This window comes from Colias eurytheme, chromosome 3 (assembly GCF_061535395.1).
Source record: "Colias eurytheme isolate Ceu_HAF_F1 chromosome 3, ilColEury1 Martin Lab GWU primary, whole genome shotgun sequence".
Classification (NCBI taxonomy): domain Eukaryota; kingdom Metazoa; phylum Arthropoda; class Insecta; order Lepidoptera; family Pieridae; genus Colias; species Colias eurytheme.
Genome location: NC_142982.1, coordinates 7,736,903 through 7,764,319, shown reverse-complemented (window position 1 = coordinate 7,764,319; position 27,417 = coordinate 7,736,903). Strand labels below are relative to the sequence as shown.

At 35.0% G+C, this 27,417-nt stretch overlaps 2 protein-coding genes across 2 annotated transcripts; one reads left to right on the top strand and one right to left on the bottom strand.

Annotated features, from left to right (window-relative positions):
• Positions 1-8: 8 nt before the first annotated feature.
• Positions 9-21,173, top strand: LOC149909746 (uncharacterized). Its single transcript, XM_090119839.1, has 9 exons — positions 9-397; positions 7,544-7,690; positions 8,215-8,310; positions 12,425-12,541; positions 15,746-15,821; positions 16,265-16,328; positions 16,580-16,690; positions 16,842-16,900; positions 16,995-21,173. The coding sequence occupies exons 1-9, from the start codon at positions 111-113 to the stop codon at positions 20,028-20,030; spliced, it is 3,993 nt and encodes a 1,330-aa protein (XP_089975965.1). The 5' UTR covers positions 9-110; the 3' UTR covers positions 20,031-21,173.
• A 1,896-nt stretch (positions 21,174-23,069) lies between these two features.
• Positions 23,070-26,064, bottom strand: LOC149909745 (decapping and exoribonuclease protein-like). Its single transcript, XM_090119838.1, has 4 exons — positions 25,186-26,064; positions 24,517-24,777; positions 23,892-24,031; positions 23,070-23,472 (listed from the first exon to the last, which is right to left on the bottom strand). The coding sequence occupies exons 1-4, from the start codon at positions 25,673-25,675 to the stop codon at positions 23,212-23,214; spliced, it is 1,152 nt and encodes a 383-aa protein (XP_089975964.1). The 5' UTR covers positions 25,676-26,064; the 3' UTR covers positions 23,070-23,211.
• Positions 26,065-27,417: the final 1,353 nt, after the last annotated feature.

Here is a 27,417-nt window from a genome sequence, read left to right as displayed (position 1 = left end):
ATGTCATTTGTCAATTTGTCAAGAAAATGGAGTTTTGTTACGCATAAAATTGTTTTAATATTTCATTATGATATTAAATAACATAATTTACAAAACCTGCCTGGGTTAGAATGGAGAATACAACTCCATTTCAACCGTGGGCAGTAGAAGATATTTCAAAAAATGTTAAATCGGAGAGAGAATTAGCAGATGACGCGAAACTTCATCGGGAAAATGTCAATCATCCAAAACATAGGCAAACTGCGTCTTACGATAAAGAGAGTGTCGTTGGTTCAAGCAATAATCCGGGACCATCAGGTTCCACGGATACGGGCTTATCCCCCGCCAGTGGAAAAGAGACCAAAATGGACTCAGGCAAAATAGCTTCCATGCAACAAATTGTTGAGAACACCCTAAGGTAAATAATATATAAACAGTATTTATTACATATTTTAGCCTGTGGCGACTATTGAGCTTCGATGGATTGAATTCCATTTTTAATTTGATTGAAACTTTTATTATATTAGAGAAATTATAGTACTTATATGGATAATTTAATATTTAAGAAAGCCTACTAAACCTTTGAGCTGTATGCTGAAATATCAGCAATACTATATATAGGTAGAAAAAAATAAATTTAGAATCCCGCCCAGTTCAATATAACATTACCTTAAAGTGCAAAAAGAAAATCCAATAATGTTTAAGTAGATTTATTATTCATATCATTATCAAATAAGATATACCAATGATAATTAAGCATTTGATTTGAGGTGTACACACCCAAGGTCTGTTTTTCTCTTTAAATGAATAAAGTGCAATTGTTAAAGTTATCAGTAGCCTTAACAAAGTATTTAATTTTTCCAACTTATTTATAACTATAAATATATATGGGCTTCTGCCCACGACTTTGTATGTGCATCCCCGTTTTTCCCCGTTCCCGCAAGAATTTCGGGAAATCATTTCTTAGCGGATGCCTACGTCCTAACATCTACCTGCATGCCAAATTTCAGCCCGATACGTCCAGTGGTTTGGGCTGTGCGTTGATAGATCACTATATCAGTCACCTTTGAGTTTTATATATATTGTCGCTGCGTACACTGTCACTAATTCACTATACTTGGATTCACTAATAAAACACCACTGCTGTTGTAAGGCATTTAATTAATCAAAACACAGTATACATATGATATTACAAAAACAAAACACTAGCCAGTTATAAGTTCGAACAATTCTAACGTGGCGCCATCTAGTTTGCGATAAGGAACTAAACGTAACTAAACGACGGTATTGAACATCCCGCCCACCAAAAGCACCTAGTGCTTTTCTAAACAAAAATAAACATAAAGAACAATTCAGTTGAAGAGTACATTTAACCTAATAAACACAAAGTAATTCTTATAACATCTCAACGTAAACAATAGAAACTCTTGTTACATACATCTAAACTCAACATAAATAATATAAACTTGAGAGTGAACTAAAACAATATTGACTTCTAAACAACAACATTTTTCAATGTAAAAAATAGGAACAAAAAAATACTGCTTCATTAACTTAACTAAGAATTCTACACAATAACTATAATGAGCTAGGCCTTTGGTAGAATGCATAACTTATTACAAGGACGTTTACAAAGACCGTTCTTAGTTTTAATTGTTACAACTCGGGTAAGGTTGTCTTTACCCGGATGTTTTTCAACGATTTTCCCTAATAGCCATTTAGCTGGAGGAACATTATGGTCCCTTATAATAACAATATCGTCAAGGTCAGGTTCTGTCTTTTTTGAAAACCATTTGTACCTATTATTTAATGTCACTAAATACTCATTTGACCACGTCTTCCAAAAATTATTAACCATCCGTTGAGTAAGTTTCCACCTTTGAAGACCTGTGAGAGAGGTCTTTGAATAATCACTTTCAGGAATTAAAACTAATGGTTCACCGACTAAGAAGTGCCCAGGTGTGAGGGGCATCTCGTCACCGGGGTTATCACTAATTGCAGAAATTGGACGGGAGTTTAAGCACGCTTCTACTTGGGTCAACACAGTTGTAAGTTCCTCGAAGGTAAGTATTGCGTCTCCTACTATTCTTTTCAGGTGTGTTTTCGCTGAACGAACACCAGCTTCCCACAGCCCTCCAAAGTTAGGCGCGTGTGGGGGTATAAAATGCCAAGTGGTTCCGTCCTGGGTAAGTAAATTACTAATTTCGTCGGCCAACTCTGATTTCGCTTGACATAACATTTTACGCAGCTCTTTATCCGCACCAACGAAATTAGTCCCATTGTCGCTGTACAGATCGCGGCAGTGCCCTCTTCGAGACACAAAGCGTTTGAATGCAGCTATGAATCCAGAACTGGTAAGGTCTGACACAGCCTCTAAGTGGATCGCCTTAGTCGACATACACACAAATAGGCAAATATAGCCTTTATAGGATTTCGATCCTCTGCCAGGCGAAAACCTTATATCTATGTACCCGGTAAAATCAACACCTGATGACCTAAACGGTTTATCCGGAGTCAATCTAACCTTAGGTAACTGGCCCATTAATTGATTGTTATCCTGGCGAGAATAACGTAGGCAAGTCATGCATTCTCTGTAGCACTTCTTCACCTTTTCTCGAATTCGTAGGATCCAAAATTTACTTCTCAAGAAGTTTATCATAAGTTGTGGCCCCCCATGAAGTGTTCTGTGGTGGGCATCCAATATTAATAACCTAGTGAGATGAGACTCACTGGGGATTATTAGAGGATGTTTCTTATTAAACTGTACAGAAGACAGTTGTATTCGACCGCCCACCCTTAGCAACCCTTTTTCATCAAGAAAGGGTGCAAGAGTGTGCAGTGGACTTCCTGTAATAACACTTCCGGTTCGAGACATAAACTTATTAATTTCATCCTCAAAATATAGTCTTTGGGTAGCTTTAACAATTATATCTAATGTAGTGTCCATTTCATTGATCGTAATTCTTTTATTAATATCTCTTAATTCTTTAGGTTCCCTCAGTTTTAGAAATTTTCTACAATAAGATAAAACTCGTAACATTCTAGTTAGATTTGAAAACCGCTCCCATATAAATTCTTCAGCAGATCGCGTCGTATTGGTAAGTACCTTTAACGGTCGTACTTCAACATCAGTGTCAACATCTAAATGTGTACTATAAACATGGTTTTCGTGTAGACTTTTAGGACCATGCCACCAAAGATCATAATGAACTAGTTCTCGAGAGGATATACCCCTAGAGGCACAATCGGCTGGATTTTGGTCTGTGGCAACATGGTTCCATTGATCACTATCCAAAACAGTCAAAATCTCGGAAACCCTGTTGCTTACAAACGTCGTCCATCGGCTGGGTTCTCCACGGAGCCATGCAAGCACTATGGTCGAGTCGGACCAGGCAAACAACTTATCTTTAGGTACCTGCAGTACTTGTGCAACTTCAGAAATTAACTTGGCAGCCAACAACGCCGCGCATAGTTCCATTCTCGGGATGGATATCTCCTTCTGAATTGGGGCGACTTTAGTTTTGGATGTGACTACATTTACGTGAGTATTACCTTCGGTGTCCATGGTTTTCAGGTAGACGACAGCAGCATAAGCTACCTGAGAAGCGTCAGCAAATACGTGAAGCTCAACTGGATCATCATTTGTTGTAGAAAGCCACCTAGGAACAGCTATTCCTCGAATACCATCTAACTCTTTTCTAAAATGTAGCCATTGGTTTAATAATGCTGACGAAAGATTTTCATCCCAATTTAATCCAGATTTCCACAGTGTTTGCATAAAGATCTTCGCCGTAATAAGGACAGGAGCAACCCAACCCAAAGGGTCGTAAAGTCGCGCAATATCAGATAACACTTTCCGTTTGGTTACAGGCTCATCTAACTCCGGTAAATTGTAAGTATACTCAAATTTATCTATGTTTTTATTCCAGGAAATACCCAACACCTTAATTGTATCATTGATTTTAAAAATAAATGTATCTTTTGAAGATTGATTATCATTTTCGATATGATTCAGTAATTTTGGACAATTACTGCACCACTTTTGGAGCTTAAACCCACCTTTAGACATTAATTGATTCATCTCTTTATAAATATCTATAGCTTTCTCTTCTGAATTACAACCGGTCAACAAATCATCCATATAAAAATCTTCAAGTGTAACTTTTGCGGCAAGTGGATATCTCAACTCTTCATCTCGAGCCAATTGTTGCAGTGATTTAACCGCCAAATACGGTGCACAAGCAGTACCGAAGGTAAGTCGCGATAGCTTAAAATGTTGTATGGGTTGTGATGGATCAGATCGCCATAAAATTCTTTGGAAATCGGAATCATCTTCATGTACCACTATCTGTCTATACATCTGTACGATGTCTGCCACAATACAATAAATATGCGTTCGCCACCTCATTATAATGTGGCGCAAATCTTGTTGAATTTTAGGTCCAACGAGTAACGTGTCATTCAATGATACGTTGTTATTCCCCTTGCACGACGCATCAAAAACAACACGAAGTTTGGTGGTTTCCTTGTCTTCCCTTATCACGGCGTGATGAGGTAGGTAAAAGGAAAATGGATACTCAATATCCTCCTTACTTAAAATCGGTTCCATGTGTTTCTGATTCTGGTAGTCGACTATAACCTTCTCATATTCAGCGTGCAAGTCAGAATTCCTTCTAAACTTTCTTTCTAATACCTTAAACCTCTTCAAAGCAACTTCCTTGGAATTTCCGTACACACACTTTGGATCTGGCTCCTTAAATGGCAATCTCACTACGTAACGACCTTCTTCATTTCTTGTGGTAGTACTCTCATAAATTTCTTCACATCTGATTTCTTCCTTCGTAAGTTTCTTTCCTATTAAATCTGGTTCTCTTTCAATTTCCCAAAACTGTGTCAAAATATTATCTTCTCTTACCTGCAAATGTAAATTTACTACTCTAGGATTTGATTCTTCATTTTCGCCTATTCTTCCAGACAAGATCCAGCCAAGATGAGTATTCTGTGCAATAGGACCGTCATGTATGGGATGTTTCAAGAAACCACTCAACATTATTTGACTGAAAATATCTACTCCTAAAATAATATCTATCTTACCAGGTGAACCATATTTGGGATCTGCTAACGGTAGATTACTGAGCTCTGGCCAATCAAAAATGGAAACCTTACTCGACGGAAGAAACGATGTTAAAGATGGCAACACATATGCATTTACTGAAACAGAAAATTCATGATTATGTAGTGATTCTAACTCAAAAGAAACAATGTGCTTAGATCTAAGTTTACCATCACCTACGCCAGTTATTAAACCATTTATTGGTGTACGCTTAAGACATAAATATTGTACAGTACTTTCGGTAATAAAAGAGGCCTCAGAGCCTTGATCTATTAATATTCGCGCAGTTTGGACACAGCCATTTGGGGATTTAATTCTAGCTAATGCTGTAGCTAATAGCACTTTGACTTGATGTTTATCTTTCGCAAAATGAGCTACTACTTTCTTATCATACTGGCGATTTTCATTTAAACTCGTCGGTTGGTGGCTAGTACTCGTACTTGGTTCCCCAAACACAGGGGGAGGATCTCTTTCTATATGCAGCAGGGTGTGGTGTCTTCTGCCACAACGCCGGCAACACGTCGACTGGTGACAGCTCCTCACGTTGTGGTTGGATGAGAAACAATTGAAGCAAAGTCTCTTGGCTTGAATAAACTCACATCTCTCTTCGGGAGACTTGCTTCCAAATTGTTTACATTGGTATAATAAATGAGCATCTGAGCAGCATACGCAGACTTTACTATTTTCTTTGTAAGTATCCTTTTTATTATCTTGTATAATATGAAACGCCCTTTGTCTTGTTTGCTTTGGACTTATACTATTCTTCATGTTTTGTTTAGATTCACCTACTAGCATCTCCAATGTTCTAAATCTACTTTCCAGGAAGGTTACGAGCTCACTCCATTTTGGGATGCTGTCGGTTTGAGATCGGCCAGCTTCGGTCTCCCACTGGCGGCGGGACTCTAAATCTAATTTTGAGACTATTAAAAAATTAATGATCGCATCCCACGAAGACACGTCAATATCTAAATTCTTTAGAGCCTTCAAACATGCCTCCGTGGTATCGATAAGATGTTTGATTGCTGTAGCCGACTCGCTAGACATAGGCTTTTGACCGACCAAACGTTTTAGAATTTCGTTGACATTGAATCTTTTGTTATTATACCTGCGCTTCAATTTGTCCCACGCCTCTTCATAATTTGTATCAGTAGTCGATAAGCTCCTTAATAAATTCTCTGGTTCGCCTTTTAAACTACATTTCAGGTAATGCAACTTCTGAACCTGGCTTAATGATGGATTTCTATCGATCAAAGAGACAAACATGTCATGGAAGCTCTGCCATTCTTCATAATTACCCGAAAATGTGGGTAACTGTATTTGTGGGAGCTTCACTTCACTACCTGCACAGGTGACGTTCGGTGGACTGACTTTAGAAGAACCCGCTGAGCTGGAACCAAGATCAACCTTCATTTTAGATTTGTAACTAATATAAATTTCTTCTAGGTTATCATAGATCTCTTCGGTAAAATAGGGGGTTTTTTCGCGTTCCCTTTTTGATGCAACTGATATAATATTCAAATGATTCTCGGTAAACTTCTTCCAACTTGCCTCCAAACATTCTAATTTTATTTCTATGTAAACATTTGTCAGTCTCTCTTTTGGGGTCTTTTTATAATTTGAAAAACTTTTATTTATTTGTTCATGTATCTCTACTTGCTGAGCAACGAATGGATCCATTTCTTCTATCTTTAATTTTATTCAAAATTTTTCTAAGTCCAAAGTGTATACAAATTTTTATCAAATTTTTCTAAGTCCAGTATTCATACAAATTTTTCTAAGTCCCATATGCATACTAATTTTTATCAAATTTTTCTAAGTCCAGTATTTAATCAAATTTTTCTAAGTTAATATTTAATCTAATTTTTCTAAGTCCAAGTTATCACAACACTGAATTTTTACAAGTCTTTATTGTCCACTTAGTTCACTTTACTCACGGTTTTTACAAGTCCTTTTATTCCTTTATTCCCGGGTTTCGGCACCAGATGTCGCTGCGTACACTGTCACTAATTCACTATACTTGGATTCACTAATAAAACACCACTGCTGTTGTAAGGCATTTAATTAATCAAAACACAGTATACATATGATATTACAAAAACAAAACACTAGCCAGTTATAAGTTCGAACAATTCTAACGTGGCGCCATCTAGTTTGCGATAAGGAACTAAACGTAACTAAACGACGGTATTGAACATATATAGATATGTAATATGTTCTATACTTAAATTTATAAAAACATTTCAAATTATACTGAGATTGTTTTATCAGGTATTTAAATTCAAGTATTATTACATATTGTTAAAGGATTATAGGATAATTCTTCTCATTGTTAAAAATGTTCAACATGACATTCATCATAGCATTAAAAGAAAAACATAACTGTACAGTAAAACTTTTTAATGACATAGTAAAATGTATGTGTGTATCCATTTAATTATTTTTTTTTCACAGTCAAGAAGGACGACAAAGGGTGTCACAACTGTTAGAAGCAGTGGAGGCTCTGACTGGCGCAGAGAGGTTGTTATTGTATCTCCGACTACCAACAGGGGTACCTCCACATGACCCTTTGAAACAACCTGTCAATCCTCTAGGATCAAGGTTTGTTTATATCCATATTTAATGCCTTTTATAAAATCTCCCTAACTATTTTTGAAGCTATACTGTCAATGTTTTGAGAAAAAATAGTTTAAAGAATTTAATTGTTTAACAGAAAAAAATAATTATATGGCAGTTACAAATTACTTTTTATGATTAATTCATTGTTCCAGTAATAACATCAATTTTACAATTACCAATAAGCAATTATGTTGTTAATTTATTCAAATATTGAATTTTTAACGTGATAACGTTTTTAAAATCGTTTTAGTCGGGTGACATGTTCAGAAACTTGTGTCACACCAAAACCTCACGAGCGCGATCGCAGGTATAACGAGAGAGAGACGGACCGATCTCCCGTCTCATCTCGAGCGCTGCCACCAATAAGACGTTATCAGTTATCATGTAAACATCTCGATCGTAAACCAACTTTACAAACAACCAATTTTTTTATGTTCTGATAGGACATTATTCCTTTAAATTCCCTTAATAGTTACTTTAATTTTAAACAAGATTATTGCATACAGAGCGGAGCTTCAACAGACAGTAACATGGATACAAACACACCTAGAAGTGGACCCTGATGTGTCATTACCAAAACAAGATGTGTATGATGAATATATGTGAGTACTAAGTATAAATAATTCATTTAGTGCATGTATAATGTTTACACTTTACATTACAAATTAAATCTTCTTTATTTTTTATTTTTTGTGTAATAATATTTCACTCTTTACTTGTTTTTTTGCTTTTACTTTTACTGAATCTACACAATTTAAATAAATCCCAGCAATTTCTTTTAAAGAACTTGCTACGTATGTTTATTTCATAATTAAATTTAAATCTATACATATGTATAATAAATCTGTAGAAGGGTCAATTCTGTACATTGAAAATATTGAAAAAATAAATAGCAGGGGGTGTTACTGGATCGATACCAAACCCAAATATGTGATTAAAAAAATTTTTGTCTGTCTGTCTGTCTGTCTGTATGTGAAGACATCACGTGAAAACTAACGGTTCGATTTCGATGAAACTTAGTATAATTATACCTTATTATCCTGGGCGTAAAATAGGATACTTTTTATCCTGAAAAAATACGAAGAAAAAAAATAATCTTAATTTTTCAGTTTTATCCATAAACGTTGTTCTGTAGAACCGCGAACACACGTTGCGTATTATTATAGGCCTAGCCGTATTTGAGTCCAATAGATATTTTATATTACAAAATTGAGAAATAAACCATCCACGCGAAGACCGACATCCGCGCGGACGGAGTCGCGGGCGGATGCTAGTACATAATAATATCATACTTTGGAATCACTAAGGGTGGGTATACACTGGAACATTTTCTCATGCATTTATATGTATATATGTATCATTCGCTTTTCTATTCGGCGTGATGGTTACAGCAAGTGTACATAAGGCAACGAAAATTTTGTTATTTTTAATTAGTGACAAAAGAAAGTAAAAAGATGATGGCTAATGCATAATAATCACTACATAGTATAAAACAAAGTCGCATTCTCTGTCCCTATTTCCCTATGTCCCTATGTCCCTTTGTACGCTTAAATCTTTGAAACTACGCAATGGATTTTGATGCGGTTTTTTTTAATAGATAGAGTGATTCAAGAGGAAGGTTTATATGTATAATAAGATCCATTAAGTAGTGGAGAAGTACTGTTATTTTTGAGGTTTCTAATGTGATGTCGTAAAAAATTACATTTATTCCGCTTACATTGCAAACGCAGGCTGAACCCTACGAGTTTTATCAAAATAATGTATTAAGTATTATACACATTGAAAAGCTCTACAGAAAAGTCCGCGATGGTATATGTCTATCTCTTATGGATAACCCACAATAACTTTTTTTTGTCATTTACTTTTTACGACAAATAATGGCTAATTTTCGAAGCGATTTTAACCAATACAGCATTAATCCTTAACCAATTAAATACCATGGATACATTGTTCATTTAATATAGATCTATATGGCCCTTTACACCGTATGATTTAAGTGAATATTTTCGAAGATATTACAGATTTAAAAATTGCGGGACGTAGCGTTTGCGGCTTTGTAGGTATTTTATACCCGTGCGATGCCGGAGCGGGCCGCTATATTTTTATACCTATACAACGTTCACAATTTTTCTGTAGTGTATTTAGTATCAGCATTGCACCCGTGCGAAGCCGGGGCGGGTCGCTAGTAGACAATAAAAGAAAAAAAAGTATCGCTAAGTCGTCAAATATACACCAAAACATTTGGTTCTTTAAATCAGGTCTGACAAAACATAGAACGTACGAGTATATATGAAATGCACACGTTCGATAAAATTAAAAAAATGCGAATTTTAAAAATTTTAAATTTTTGCGACTCCACTACCATAAACAATTTAATAGGACTTCTTAAAGTATAGAGTTACAACAAATTATCAAGAAAACTACATATTCTGGATCTAAATTCTGCTTTGTAGACCGATTAGCGAGTGAAATTACTATGCAATCATTTCATAACAGATAAACACGTGTATGTTTATTATATAATAAAATATTTAAGTATGTCTGTATAGATTGTTAAATGTGGGCGACCCCACGTGTAAACTAATAAGTATATGATTGGACGAAGTATACAATGATATTGTATATTTTATAGACAAAAAACGAGAATAGGTAATGTCGATTGTATAATATACTTATAATTTATAATTGTTTTTCTTGACAATTCTAGATAACTAAAATCTCGTATGACTCGCGACGTCTCCTCCACGTATAATTTAATTTAATGTTATAATAAAATTGATTTAATGTCAATTATATAACGTGATGAGTAATTGAGTTCAGTTTTGGATATCTAAATATTCAAACTTGAACATATAATCGTTAAGGAATACGATAAATTCCGGAGATGCATTTCGATTCTTAATCACAACAGTAGGGCAATAACACGTGGGCATTATCAACATTTTACGTAATCGCCCCGATAAGCCATCACTCATGTAACTTCCAGTCGATAATATTATGTCGGTATTAAATAATAACCAAGTCAATGCGAATAAACACTTGCAAGAACATTTGCATATTATAATAAGCGCACATCTAGATTCTAGTTAATGCATTGGACTATAATTACTTTATACAGTTATTTAAGTACGCGATGTCGTCGATGTATTATCAATTATGTGCATTTCAATGTCATCTTATTTGTGATGCTTAAATTAAATAAACATTAGTTAGTATTGTTAGGTAATGAGTAGATACATTTTTTTATCGCTTCCTTATTAGATTGCTGATTTGTTCGATAAGTTGTTACGGTCATCATAATATTATCGTTGGATCGATAACATATCTGCATCGTTTTATTGCACGCCTCATAAGCGAAGCGTTGAGGTGGGTACTACTGTCACTTCGCGCACAACATCTGATTTTTCAAACTTAAAATGTCTTTATGTATCATACATTGCCCTTGTAAGATAATACATACACACACATATTAAGAAAAAACACTATTTTTAACGTTCATGATATTTTTGATGTCATTTTTGTTATTTAAACTAGTTAAAAAACAGTTTAAAAAAGTTCTGTCTTGGACGTCCGTGTGTCTGTATGTGCGGATCCTTTTTAGGGTTCCGTAGCCAAAATGGCAAAAACGGAACCCTTATAGTTTCGTCATGTCCGTCTGTCCGTCTGTCCGTCTGTCCGTCTGTCACAGCCGATTTACTCGGAAACTATAAGTACTACAGTGATGAAATTTGATGGGAATATGTGTTGTATGAACCGCTACAAAAATATGACACTAAATAGTAAAAAAAAGAATTGGGGGTGGGGCCCCCCATACATGTAACTGAGGGATGAAATTTTTTTTTTCGATGTACATACCCGTGTGGGGTATCAATGGAAAGGTCTTTTAAAATGATATAAAGTTTTCTAAAAAACATTTTTCTTAAAGTGAACGGTTTTTGAGATATCAGCTCTCAAAGTCGTAAAAAGTATGTCCCCCCCCCTCTATTTTTATAACTACGGGGTATAAAATTCTAAAAAAAATAGAGGTGATGCATGCTAATTAACTCTTTCAACGATTTTTGGTTTGATCAAAGTATCTCTTATAGTTTTTGAGATAGGTTGATTTAACTGTAATTTATTATATTTGCTGCTACGGAACCCTTTGTGCGCGAGCCCGACTCGCACTTGGCCGGTTTTATTATTCTTGTTAACACGATAGCGACCGAAATACTTTACTAATCGAGTCTTTTTTTTTCTCTTACGCTTGAGTATGCTCAGGAATAGAACCCTTTGATTTTTCAGGGTCTGATTCGATGTGGTTTAATTGTTATTAAATAAACAAAAATAATAATTAATAAATAATTATTAAAGAAAAATTATGAGGCGTGCACTTTTGGATTTTCCAAACTATTTTCTTATATTGCCCAAATACACAACTATATAACAAAAATATGTATTTTTTTTAAAGTAAGGGAATTTCAATACATAATCCGATATGTTTAATGTTTATAGTTTTGTTATATTCATAGTTCACCTTTATAAATATTTATCAGACTCTCTAATCATTGAAAACATCTTCAAAATTACGGATTTAGATGCCGTTTATTTTAAACCATTGATTGGTTCAAGTTGCAAAATACAAAAGGCAAATAACAATCAAAATCATTTTCTCGGCATTAGAACTCTTTCCTTTTGATCGTTCTATTATAAGATAAAGATTTGTTCTCTTCTCAACAGCGCACACTGTATGAGCTGTAACATGAAGCCACTGTCCACAGCCGATTTCGGCAAAGTTATGAAGCAGGTATATCCCACTGTGCGGCCGCGACGACTGGGAACGCGCGGTAATTCTAGGTAAGGGAAACCATTGAAACTAATATCACGCCCATATTTTTATTGCACGCCTCATAAGCGAAGCGTTGAGGTGGGTACTACTGTCGCTTCGCGCAAAACATCTGATTTTTCAATCTTAAAATGTCTTTATGTATCATACATTGCACTTGTAAGATAATACATACACACACATATTAAGAAAAAACACTATTTTTAACGTTCATGATATTTTTGATGTCATTTTTGTTATTTAAACTAGTTAAAAAACAGTTTAAAAAAGTTCTGTCTTGGACGTCCGTGTGTCTGTATGTGCGGATCCTTTTTCTTGTTAACACGATAGCGACCGAAATACTTTACTAATCGAGTCTTTTTTTTTTCTCTTACGCTTGAGTATGCTCAGGAATAGAACCCTTTCATTTTTCAGGGTCTGATTCGATGTGGTTTAATTGTTATTAAATAAACAAAAAAAAAACTCGGCTGTTTTTTTTTTTTTTTTGAAGTGAATTTTTATATTTTTATTGAAATTGATTCCAGAAGATTACTGGGAACTTTAAAAATTCATTTTGTTACTTTTATTAGTAGGTACGATCCTTATAAGTATTTTAGTGTATTCAACCAACTTAAAAAAGTGTGACTATTTTACAACAATTTGAATATGAATTGTATTATTGTATACAATATCGAAGCTTTTTAAGAAATGTATAAAATACTTTTTTAAGAATTATTATCATACATAATATTATGTTACCGGCAATATATTAAAACCGGCATTGTATGCAATTCTTAGTAAATGTATGTTATTCCGAGAAACAGTCGGAATTAAATAAATTAAATTCGTCACATTACCTACTTATATCTTTAAATCTGAACTTTTCCTAAGTAGCAAACACATTTGCAAATGTGGGTGGTTTTTGGGGTAGCTATTAACCAATATGAGGTCAAAACTAAAATCCAAGATGGCGCCGACGAAAATTTGAAATCTTTTCGTCATGGGTGTCATTTTCATGGTTTTTGGGGTAGCTATTAACGAATATGAGGTCAAAACTATAATCCAAGATGGCGCTGATGAAAATTTGACTTTTTTTCGTGATGGGTGTCATTTTCATGGTTTTTGGGGTAGCTATTAACGAATATGAGGTCAAAACTAAAATCCAAGATGGCGCCGACAAAAAATTTACATCTTTTCGTCATGGGTGTCATTTTCATGGTTTTTGGGGTAGCTATTAAACAATATGAGGTCAAAATTAAAATTCAAGATGGCGCCGACGAAAATTTTACACATTTTCGTCATGGGTGTCATTTTCATGGTTATTGGGGTAGCTATTAACCAATATGAGGTCAAAACTAAAATCCAAGATGGCGCCGACGAAAATTTTACATATTTTCGTCATGGGTGTCATTTTCATGGTTATTGGGGTATCTATTAACCAATATGAGGTCAAAAATAAAATTCAATATGGCGCCGACGAAAATTTTACATCTTTTTTCTCTTACGCTTGAGTATGCTCAGGAATAGAACCCTTTCATTTTTCAGGGTCTGATTCGATGTGGTTTAATTGTTATTAAATAAACAAAAATAATAATTAATAAATAATTATTAAAAAAAAATTATGAGGCGTGCACTTTTGGATTTTCCAAACTATTTATTTATTATTACAAAGTAAAACAAACATTGTTCTGCCAGGAAATCCTTATCACTCAGGGGAAAAGATTAATTACATCTTTTATTAGGTACATTTACCAAATATGTACACAAAAAAAAAATATAAAATCGTACAAGACGTTTGGTAATTCGTAGCAATTTACTCACAAGCACTGTGACTTCCAGGTAGTAAGATAGCCACATTTAAAGCTAAAAATTATATCTCAACCTTATTAATAGATCACATTTAAGATCTGGATGAAGTTGTACAAGGAACCGCAAACAATTGCTTAGTGAAATAAATTTTGTTTTACGAACTGTAGGTATATATTTTCCAGATTTCTATGACAATATGCACACAGCTGTTTAGTAAAGAAACATTGTTAGCATATTGAAACATGTTTTAAAATCTTAATATAATCTCGTGTCACAATGTTTGTCCTCAATGGACTCCTAAACCACTTAACCGATTTTAATAAAATTCTCACACCATATGCAGTTCGATCCATCTTGAGAGATTGGATAGGTTTTATCCCGGAAATCCCACGGGGCGAAGCCGCGGGCGGAAAGATAGTAGCTATTATATAGATGTTCAGATTTAAGTATATATATTATGTTAATTGAAAAAGTAAAACATTATTTTATAAGCAGTTAAGACGAGGCTCCCTAACTTAATTTCTGGCACTGAGAGACCGGTAACGGTACTAGACGCTAACTCAGCCGTAATAAAGTTGAATATCGCGTGCACTCTTTGATCGCGTTCGAGCTCGAAAAGTAAGTCTCAATTCTTATTTCGTTTATAACTAAAGTTATAATTGATCTAGTGAAAAATATCTTGGGATTTGATAGTAAACTCTATTTTCTTACTGTTAACATTTATTTTAGACATAAAGTCCAAGTATATCTTTAAAAAAATGTAATAATCCTTAAAAAAGGCATAATTTTTGAATAAAAAATGAATCGAGAGAAAATGATACAATTACGTAACTGTCTTGTACATCGAAAGAAAAAGACCCAATAAATCATATTATACTAAAGTTCCATTTTGATTGTATGTGTGCCTGTTTCAGAATATTAATGCAAATTCACATAAAATTTAGGGAGTCTTCCCTTAAAAAAGGTCGATTGAAATCACTCTACACATATGAAACGCAGCCATTATGTTGTGCAATAATTATTCGTAAACAATAACGTCATAATAAATCAATCTAATCTAGCAAGAACAAATCCGTTCAATTGCACGTGGCCGTGACACTTACGTGATAAATAAAATTTTATTTTACTATCTACTTCATAATACGGGACCCTTAATTTTTTTTAATACTTAAATATTAAAATAGGGTATTAATTTTAATGACAAAATGTAGATGATTATATGTACCTACACTACAATGTACACACATATAAATAACAGCGTATTTCGCTGTAAACTTTTTTGTCTAAACGGGAATTGAACAAATAATTATTATCTTAAATTATTCCAATTTAGCATCTCATTTTCCTGCAGTTAGATTCTTACATGAACAACTAACTAACTCATTTAAATTTTGGTGATAAAGTATATAAAAGTTTTCATCTTTCAGATATTGCTATGCAGGTTTACGTAAAAAGGTGAAGTTGGAGGTACCACAACTCCCAGATTTGGGTGAATCATCCAAGGTATATAACATATCTTTCTTAATACTATTATAAAGGCGAAAGTTTGTTTGGATGTATGGATGTATGGATGTTTGTTACTCTTTCACGTAAAAACTACTGAACCGATTACAATGAAATTGAGCACACATATAGAGGGTAACTTGGATTAACACATAGGATAGGTTTTATCCCGGAAATCCCACGGGAACGGGAACTATGCGGGTTTTCCTTTGAAAACGCGGGCGAAGCCGCGGGCGGAAATCTAGTCTATAATAAAAATATATCTCTTATGTATTATCATTAATTCGTCTTAAAGGCCAAACAAGGGTCACAGTGGCGTTTATTAATTTCTATGCTTTAATATAAAACGAAGTGAATATAACCATTATATTATATTTAGAATTTCCAAATACATAATATTTACATTTGAAATAAATTAAAAGAAAATGTTTAAAATTTTTCAGGAAGTACATGTAGCATCGCGGGAAACGGAGCGGATAATATGTGACTGGGCAGAAACTAAATTAGGTAAAACATTTAAAAATACACATACTAAAATTCAGTTCAAAATATATTTTTCAATTATAGCAGCTGATTTTGATGATGATGGATAACGTATATAACCTGCTATGCTACCTGCATTACGATAATATCGCCAAAAACTAAAATAATAATAATTAATCAATGTTCTAACCTAAATATAAGCAAATGTGAAATATTAATATTGCATATTTTGCTTTTAAGAGAAATAAAATGATGACACGATGATTTGGTTTAAGGTGTGAAGTTCAGCAGTATATCGGAGCTATCACGGCACGTGTCCTCGCTAGCGATACAGCGCGCGCCGCCGGGGCCCTCCAGTGCCTCGCCCCCTCCTATGGCAGTTCATGGTATAGTTTATTATAATTCTATATATATATATTTGATTATAAACTATCATCAAGACTATGGTAAAGTTTGTCAGTGTTGTCATTTTATTAGAATAATTAAACATTGCATAATTTTTGAGTTTTCATTAATACCAATCATTTTACTTTTCAGTTCCAACGGAAGAATCTTCCGGTCCACAGTTAATGAAACAGTTGAAGCGGAAATTACAGGTAATGAATTAAATTTCCAATCGATAATATCGTATTAAACAACGATTTCATCATTGACTGATTTTTAAGAGTATATTTTCATTTCTCCTCACAGGGCACCCCGGGAAGACCAAAGAAGAACAAAGGTCAAGAGATTATAGTGGAATCGCCGCCGTCTACCTCATACATCGGGCAGCACTCGTCCGTGAAGCACGAGAGCGAGCTGCTGCCCGAGAGCGGGTACGCGTACCAGCCCGGCTACATGCCCGTGTACGAGGTGCGGCCGCCCTTCCCGTACGCGCCGCCGCCGCGCGCGCACCCCCCGCACCCGCCGCACCCGCACCCCCCGCACCCGCACCCGCCGCACGCCGCGCACCCGCACCCCGCGCCGCCCGCGCCGCACCCCGCGCTGCCCGTGCACGAGTACCGCGCCGAGCCCTACGTGTTCGAGCCGCCGTACGCGCCGCGCGACCTCACGCTGCCCGACGCCACGCACAACCTGCCCATCAACCTCAGCAGCGACGCCTCGCTCGACCTCTCCACCGAGCGCTCCGAGTGGCCGCGCCGCCGCCCGCCCGACCCGCACGCGCCCCGCCTGCCCCTGCCCGGCAAGAAGCTCATCCTGGAGACCTACCAGAGCGAGACCCAAGCCGGCTCCCCGCGCCACACGGAAACGTACTTACCGAAGAAGATGCGAGCCGCCGAAATACTCTGCGGGAAGACCGCCGCGCCGAGGCAGCCCGCGATGGGCGCGGAACAGGCGACGTCGAGCGCGACCGGCGTCGAGCCGTCCCTTCGTCCCGAGGTTGCTTTTTTAGAGGATCCAAAAAACTTACCGAGCCGGTCCAAAAGCACCGCCGCGGCGCTGGCCCGGGAGGAACAGGAGGCGGCGAGTCCGACTCGGTCGGTGAAGGCTCCGACGGCTAGGTGCCATCGCCCCGCGCAGCGAAAGTATTTCGGCCGAAACAAGAGTCCGACACGGCTCGAGCGAGCCGCGACTCCGGAGTCCTGTTGCGGTATCGATGGCATCAACATCAAAACTGGAATCATTTGCGAAGAGAAACATTCGGAGATATTTAATCGAGAACGAGTGATCAGCATCTGCAATATCGATAAGCACGACTTGGACGATTATCTCAACGAAAACAACAGTCAGGAACACGAGGAGGAGCTGTTGAAATACTTTCATCCGAAAGACACCGACCAAGAGACACCTGTGAGTACAAACGCGACCCAGAATGCGCCTACTTTTTTAGAGACTAATCAAGATCCCCACGATGAACATAGCCAAGGCAAAAACGAAAAAATATCCCAATTGCGAGAGTTATTAGCGAAGAATTTAAAAAACCAAAGCGGATCTAACTCGCAAAATATTCCAGGAAATCAAGAAAATCAGACTGCGGAACCCTTTAGTCAGGTAAACAAACCTAATACTACCGAAGGAGCTTTTAAGCCTGTGTCGACGATAGTGGAGACAATGAATAATAGCACTCTTCCTCAAAACGAAGTCAATTGTGAAAAGCAATTCAACTGTATGCCCAGTGAAAATGGAACATCGACACCATATAATACGGATAATGCACATCAACTCATAAGTAGTGTGGGCCCACATCTGTACAACGGTAACTGTAATAATGAACCACAAAGTCCGACGACCCGGACTCAACAGTATGACTTTGTCCCAATATCTGATGGGTGTCATTCGCCCGCAAATTTTCATTCAAAATCCCCATTAGGATTTGGACAAAGGGTAAATAGCCCATCAAAAGTAAATAAATGCGCGATTATGAGTAGTTCACTTCAAACATCCCCGGTATCGATGAGCACTGCGGCTAGTCCTTTTGTGAGTCCGAGAAATACTCCTGTCCCCAGATCACGTTTCTTCTCTAAACCAATACCCAAGCATAACGGCAGAAAAAGACGCAACCCTCTCACATTAGGCGTAACGGAACATTGCTCTAATAATAACAGACCGTTCGCTATACCAAACGATCAAAAATTTGTTACGAAATCTATGTGTAACACGAACGTAAAATATTATCAACCAATGTCGGCTCCGCCTTCTCCAAATATTTTATCGCACTACAAATATCAAGTTTTCCAATCTTCTGGCATGCCTAATGGGGTAAATAATATGTGTCTCTTTACAACCAATTCTTTTAGAGAAAATATGAACGGGGATAATAGTCAACCCTTATCAGCTGATCCGTTATCTAGTGAAGTTAGTCAATTTTTTCAAGAGCCGATGGCTACGTATAGGCATGGGCATGATGCCACATTTAGGTCTCAGTCGGTCCCATTAAAACAGGCTATCAATAATATAGGTCTCCTTAGTTATAATAATACTCCCGTCGGTTCAGTGCCGCCTACACCAGTACCAAATGAATTCTGTGATTTTGGATCTCTAGCAGACTGTGACATTTCAAAAGCAGGGCTCAATCCCGAGACACTGGATAAAATTTATGATGCTATCGACAGTAGTAACGAGGTACTTAATGCGGGAACATCTACGAGTTTACTGAATTCTAATGATACCCTGACTAATGGTTGTGATACTTTACCAGATCAACAGATACTGACAGATGACCAAAATATAACGTCCTTTATACCTAGTGGTGGAGAGTTATTAGATAGGAGTGGACAGTTTACTGAAACCTTTGCAAACAATTCTTCTTCTGCAGAAAATGTTGAAGAATTTTTGAAACGAACAAATAGCATAGAATTTGATTTATCTGATTTAGAAACAGATAAAAACAAATATTACACTTCTCGTTCAGTACCTAGTACTCCCCTACCCTATAAACGCGTCGCCCCAAATTTACAAATCGATTCCCGACGATCTCGAGAGTTGTTTCCAGCGGACAATTATTCAAACGTTTCCAACGGAATATCGTCAAAATCTGTTCCATCCACTCCGCAATTAGCTGAAGATAGAAGTATTTTTAGTTACAGTAATCGAGATTTCTTGATTAATGGAAATTCTGTCGAAATCTGCGGAACCAGTCAAGTGCGTCCAGTCGTCGACAACGACCAAGGGCTCACCTCTCCTCTCGATGTATTGCGTGAAGATATACTAGATCCACTGACTCCTGCAGCTGATTTATTAGCAGACCTAGATAAAATAGATGGAGCTCCATACGTTGACCTCTAGTTGACGACCTTATAAGTTTCACTTTATTTGTACAGTCTGATATCATACTTGGTATCTTAATTGAGTACAATGTTTACAATTATGCCTTCAGTGAAGGCGGTCTTATGTTATGATTATATTAGTTTACACCTTACGTTTAAGCAGTAAATGACATGCTGATATTGCCTATAGACGACTCATTGGGGTAGCATACGAAAGCCTCGACCAAAACTTTCTCAGAAGGTTAACGATATCATTTAGTTCAAATTTCGTAAAGGGAAATACACTTAATGTTAATTCCAATACATTTCTTCACAAACTGAAGTTCTTACATGCATTGTGTTTGAAATAATGATTACACATCGGGTCCAATTGTTGTTAATGACGGATTCCAAATTAGAACGTGCCTAACGACAATATATAAGCTCATTAAAAATAACTTGAAACATCGAAATTTTTATAGAAATATTTTGTACATAGCGTAACACAATCCGCATAAATGATAAAAATAAGTGATATCACCATACCTTACGAATAAGCGGTGTAGTAATGTTAAGCAGACCAATCTGGCGCGCCAAGCACGCTCAGAGGACTATTATACCAATTCGTTTCTCTGCTAGGGGAAATGTCTAGATAGTTTATTCAAATGAATTTATTGTAAGTTAGCACAAAGATTTAATATATTTTATTATGCATAGGAGTTTTACGATAAAAATTTACTTCGCCACATGTAATGTGGCAATAAATATACATCCGGCTATAAAGCTGCTTGAGCTTACAAAATATATAGCCATAGATTGGATTTGTTTTATATATCACTTTTGTTTTATGATAACAAATAGTGTCGCGAACAATTTTTCAATCAATCTATTAAAACTGTTAGTAACCATACTTTTTAAAATTTGTTGAAATATTCAAATTATATACTTACACATGTTTGATTTTTGTTTCTTTATTAGGAAAAAAGCAACTAAAGAATCGCGACACTGTTGATAACATTAGAATGAAATAATACTACATAATATGCTATATAGGCGAACGCGTTTCAGTGATAAGAGATTTTCTAAATGGAAATATTTTATAAGCAATTCATTTGTATGCATGATATAGGACCATATTCCATACAGTTCTCTATAAAGATTGTATTTCCAATTAGTAATCGCCTATACACAAGATGAGTAGTTGGATTTAAAGATTATTGCTAGTACAAAGAATACACTGATTCGACAGGGATTTACAGATTTTACATTACTGTAAGAGAACCTGAAGACTGTTAAACATTTGTATCTAGATATTTTGAACAAGGAGATTTTAAAAATGTGTATTGCTATGTCATCTGGACACATGTATATGTTTTATTTGAGTTTGATAAGATTTATAAAATTATTATTTGTAAAGATATGTAAGTTCATTTTAACATGTTCTTTATTTACTCTTACCGTCAAGTTTGTTACATAGTAGCGGCTGTGACACTAATATCCCGGCCTGGTTTCTTTGTAAATACTTAGTGTTTAACATTATTTTTAAAAACTGTTAACAGTAACAACCATCATGCGTCTAATTTTGTATCCCGAAATTATAAATAAATATACTTAGATAGTTTTGTGAAATGAATGTTAGGACCACTTCGAAACAATTCGGTGTCAATGAGGAAAGTCTGTCCCATTAAAGTAATTTAATTAAACTCACATTTTAAGAAATAACAATCATTTATAACATTTTATAGCAATAGGTACTTAAATCAAGATGAATATTCAAAAATATAGATAATTTCCTAAGCCTCGATCAAAGTAATGATTTAACTACATAATTAATACTAGTTAACATAGAGCAACATGAATATAATTTTAAGCGACGGACGGTTAGGAATTGTAACGAACTGTGGACGAGTACCACGAAAAGATTTCATGCATTTTAAATGCAATACTCGATTGAATGATGGATCTTTTGTAACTGTGTAGTAGACATGTAAACATCGGATATTTGTCGTGTTGTTCTGTAAGTGTTAGTTGGCCGTACACAAATCTTACATTTAGCTTAAGTGTGAAATTGATGTTAATTGTTAGAATATAATACATATAATTATGTGTATAAATTTAATTTGCAATGTTCTTGTTTTCATATATAATATATTATATTCGAGGGTTTTAATGGACATCTATTCCAATTGAACAATTAAATATATCACTTAGATTTATTATGAGGAAAATACGCAATTAAATTGCGCCAATCACAGATTCCTACATAAATCTTTTCATCAAACCGTACCTAATAGTTAGTTGAAATTTTATAAGGACTCGAATTCTTACTGTAGGTAACTTCTTTTATATCTTGATGTCAGTGTTTTTAAAAGTATGTTAAATAACATTGTATCTTTTGTTATGCAAAACGTGGACACAATGATCAGTCATGTGATGGATACTTGTTAATTGATTTTAATACTGTTATGTAAATAAACCCGATATTACATGTAGACGTAAATTCATGACACGGTTTATTTTTACGATTATCATGTTGTTTCGTTAATTTTATTGTTTTTATTATTAGATATTTTTATTAATGAATGTACTATAGTTATTAAGAAATGAATTGTATATTTTAAGTGAAAATATCCATGTTGTTGATTAGTCTTATGGATGTTGATTTACACCATTTGCTATGCAGTGATAATAAATGGTATATTAATAACATAAAACGACTTATTATTTTGCAGGGCATAGACCGTACATAAATTTTAATTTTGGTTATCTAGTCATATCTATTAGAAGCTAATTTAATTTTTTTTATTGTTATTGCTTGAACTGGAGGTACCTAGTTTACAATTCACATTAAAAATATTCTAATGTACGGTGAAGAAGAAATTTCTCTATGTAAGAAAATAAAATGATGAATTTTCTTTAAATGTCAAAGTTTAACATTTCGAAGTATCTTATATTTTCACCTTCATAGTAATTTTATAGATTTTTTACTGTATTAAAATAAGTTGGATAAACATACCTGATAATATAACCGGATAAGCCTTGATATTCATAATGGTAGGTGGACCAAAAAAACTACATCTAGAAGTAAATATTATTTTATTAAAATATCTATAACATTTTAACTATTTATATAAATTGTACTTATATATCGATTCCTTATTGAAAAAAATTGATTTTCCGGACGGATTTTCCATTGTATGTCGATCATCGGTTGTCATTTTTCATTTGGTTTCGATGTTTTTACCAAACGTTTTTAAAAACCATTCCGTTAATATTGGATCGTCGTCGTGATAATAATCATTAGAAACTTGAACCGGAGACCCCGGCGTCCACTCAAACAATAAACTAATAAGCGGTAAACCTTGTAGATTATGAGATGCATTGTCCCCATACTTCCGTTTGACTTCTCTTGCCAAACATCTTTTAACAAATGTGAAAAAAGTTTCCAAAAAATTTAAGCACACACTTGGATCCCAAAATTTCTAAAACAAAGTTATAATTGTTAATTAATTTATTCAATCTTATTTAGACTAATATTCTTAGATCATTAATAACAAGTAAATAAACAGTCAGCAGCATAATTAATGTCCTCATGAAAAGTACACCAAGGGCGGAGTTTAGGTGCTTCGTAAATCCGATTTAAATATCCAAATAAGACCAAATTTATTTAAGTGTATTAAAATTTGTTTATTTTACTCATATTTTACTATATTTTGTTAAAACACCAAAGCAATAACATTAAGCTTGATTTTGCTTTAATTATTTTCAAATAGAGAAACTTGTTTGAGGAAAGTTTAAAGTTTGTCTTTTAAAGAATTGTGAATTGTGATCTAGTTATTTTAATGATTGTAAATAGCTGTATTAAAAATACATGCGTTGTAATAATAATTGTAAAACTCACTCGACACATTTTTGGTAAATCTGCAACTTTATAAACCTTTAGTTCTTCTACAATTCCATCATCGTTTCTGAATCCACATACAATAGTCTCAACTCCAGCTAAAAATGACTGACACCACCATTTTTTTGCTTTAAACCTCCAAAAAAGAAAAAAAAATTTTCAGGACATAATCGCTTAATCGTGCGATCGCAGTCCGCATCTTACGACCTTACGTAGTAATTGTATTCTCTTTGGTCCGCATCGAGCGCTCGCGCAAGGCGCACGTATGCAAAATTGGAAATTATGCGATGAATAGGTGTGATCCACCATCTCCGTTGGCGAGGACGACAACGACAATGTATATTTCTTATTACTATATTTATATAATTAGCTATACTAAAAATTCATATCACGCACGCTGCCACCGTTTCAACGTCCATTGTCTCACCAAGGCAAATGACAAGTGAGGAGCGTCGCGAATAATTGCGCGAGTAGAGCAGTGTGTGGGCAGAGAGGGCAATGTCGCGGCAAATCACGGCAGCGCGAGGAGCAGCGCTAGGAGCATAGTCTGGCAGACCATAATGTAGGAAATATTCACTGAAATCGAGTTCAGTTTTTTTTTATTGTTTAAAAAATAAAGTATACCTAAAATTCTTATCCTGATTGGCAAACTCTATATGCCTGTTTGTTTTCAATTCCACAAACTCTTTATCTGATAAATATTTTATTATATGATCTGGTTCTTCACTCATGTTCACTGCGTCAATGTTTTGTTTATCACATCTTATTCCATCCATTTCAGCCCCATAGAAAATTTTATGGTTTTTGAGGTTTGTTGTAAAGACTAATGAGAATTCTTCTGTTTCATCCACAGGTGCATCTGGATTTGGTTCAATATCTGGCTTATCTGTGGATTGCATGAGTCATTAAAAATATGTTGCAAAATGTTAGGGTCTACCCAGATAATTACTATCATTAGGCAAACTTATACTTGTTTATTACCTATACATATGAATGAAATGATAGAATAAAATAATTAAGAACATTCAATATTTAATTTACTGTTCTAGAAAATCATCTATAGAATGAAATGTTGCTGGATTTAACCAAACATGATATTATGATGTAAAAGACTAAAATGAAGATACTCATTACTAAAATTAAAAAAAAAAATGTTTTCTATGCATCATTAGTGCTGAAAATTGAGTAATACTAGTTACCATTCCTTTTATTTACTTTAACTGTGTGATAAATAGATATCTATTATAGATAATATAAGTAGTCCTTATAAGTACTGCATCTGTATTACACACACCTGAAAGCATATATTGTTCAAACTTGTAGCCCCATGATGTAAATAATTTATCTTTTTCACTCATATTATTTTTTCTTGCTTTTTTCTCTTCTGTATCTCTCGCACATAAATAAATATTCCCTTGATATAATAAGGCAACAATCTTCCAGGGCTCTCTATTTTCATATGGTGTACATGCTACACACGTCATCAACCCTCTGTAGCAAAATATCAAAGCGGATTCTAAATTATTTGTTTTCAAGAAATTTAATCGTATCTCATTTTTCAACAAAAAGGAAAGTAGATCATTCAACTTTACATCTAAATCAGGAGGTTTTCTTTTAACTTCATTTATACATTTATTTAAATCCAACTCAACTTTTTTCTCACTTAAACTGCGCGCATATTTTAAATTTTCCAACCCAATGTAGCCTATAATTTTAGGTCGACCAAAATTTGGAAAAGGCTTTCGATAAATATCTATATTTGTATAGAGATGAGGGTGGCTCATATTGATTTCTATATCTGTGTATTCGATTTGATAAATCAGACTTAGTAGGCGATGATCTATTATAGGATGAGGGTCCTGTGAACTTATAAGTTACTGGCTGCGCTCCACGGTTTCACCCGCGTGGCTCCACTCCTGTTGGTCTTAGCGTAATGATATAGCCTTATAGCCCTCCTCGATGAATGGGCTATTTAACACCGAAAGAATTTTTCAAATCGGACCAGCAGTTCCTGTGATTAGCGCCTTCAAACAAACAAACTCTTCAGCTTTATAATATTAGTATAGATAACTAAACAATGAGTATTGTAAAAACTGCGCCAAGCAGAAATAAATATAACAGCTATCGTAAGTTTATTATTTTGAAATCCTTATTCCTTTTGTGTATTAGTTATCATCATAGAAATCTAAATAACAAGACACATAGAAGTGCTCTAATGTCATAATTCGTATGAAAACCGCTGTCGCCAAAATCAACACATTCAAACCGAAAGCTAAACAGTACACACAAGTAAACTATGCCTTTTATTGGACAGCTTGATTTTAGTGAAAACTAACTTATCTATTAAATTAAGCTTTTGAATATGTATCCTAACGCACGAATTTACGGTTTATTTTAGAATAACATCCCTAAGTATATGAGACTTTTTGGTCCAATACGAACAAACGTGATAATAAGAATGGTCGACTGTGTCATTCATTGTTATTTCGATTACTATGGTGACACTCGTAATACTTGTAAATATTCTATAATTTTAAGGAAAAACGGCATTATTTCTAAAAAAATATATTTTCCGATGAAATATTATTCCTTTATAAGTATAATTACAACTTGTGGAAGAATTTCCGCAATGGGAATTGCTGAAACACACCATGTATACACTCATACGTCTCCAGAGCAACTGAACAGTGACGAATGCACTGGTGATGTGCAAATCACCTGAGTGGCGACAAGGTCACGCACGCTTACGACTTCTAGTGTCTTGTTATTTAGATTTCTATGGTTATCATTATCAATAAAAATATAAATAGAATATCATGTGTTTCGGAATTCGTAGGTGACAATTGACATATTTGATAATTGACAGTGACAATTTTATTTAATTACTGCTTCGTTCCGTCGACAAGCTTCGTTCAAATTGAGGCAAATCCTGCGAAGGATGCGAAAAATACTATAAAATGTTCTGTGTATAAAATATGCGCAATTCACACTGACCATGAAGAATCTCAACGAAAATTGAGGAAAAAATAAGAAAATGGGCCTCATGCATAGAATTGCAAAATTTTATATACATCAAAATATATTGTATAGATATCAAAGTGTGAATGCACAAAAAACTTTATTTGCACACACAAAGCATAACAAAATCAAACAATAATAATATACACTGGAGCGGTACAAATAGGCGGCCTTATCGCTAAAAAGCGATATCTTCCAGGCAACCTTTGTGTGTGAATGTAATTCTACATTACGCACCCGACAGACGTTGTCTATGTGGTCCTCGCGCAATTTGTCTGTTGTAATACCACAGTGTGATACCCACTATTCTCTTGGTCATACCCAAGCAGATTACATGGCCGTTATGTTTAAATTACATTTTCTTATGTGATTTTATTTTTTTCCGGGCCCTTGAAGTTGTGAATATACTGGGTAATTTTATTTATCTTGGCATTCAATTCTTTTTTTATTCCATTCAAAGATCTAACGATAGTGAATATTACCATGCTGAATTCGACTATCTTGTAGC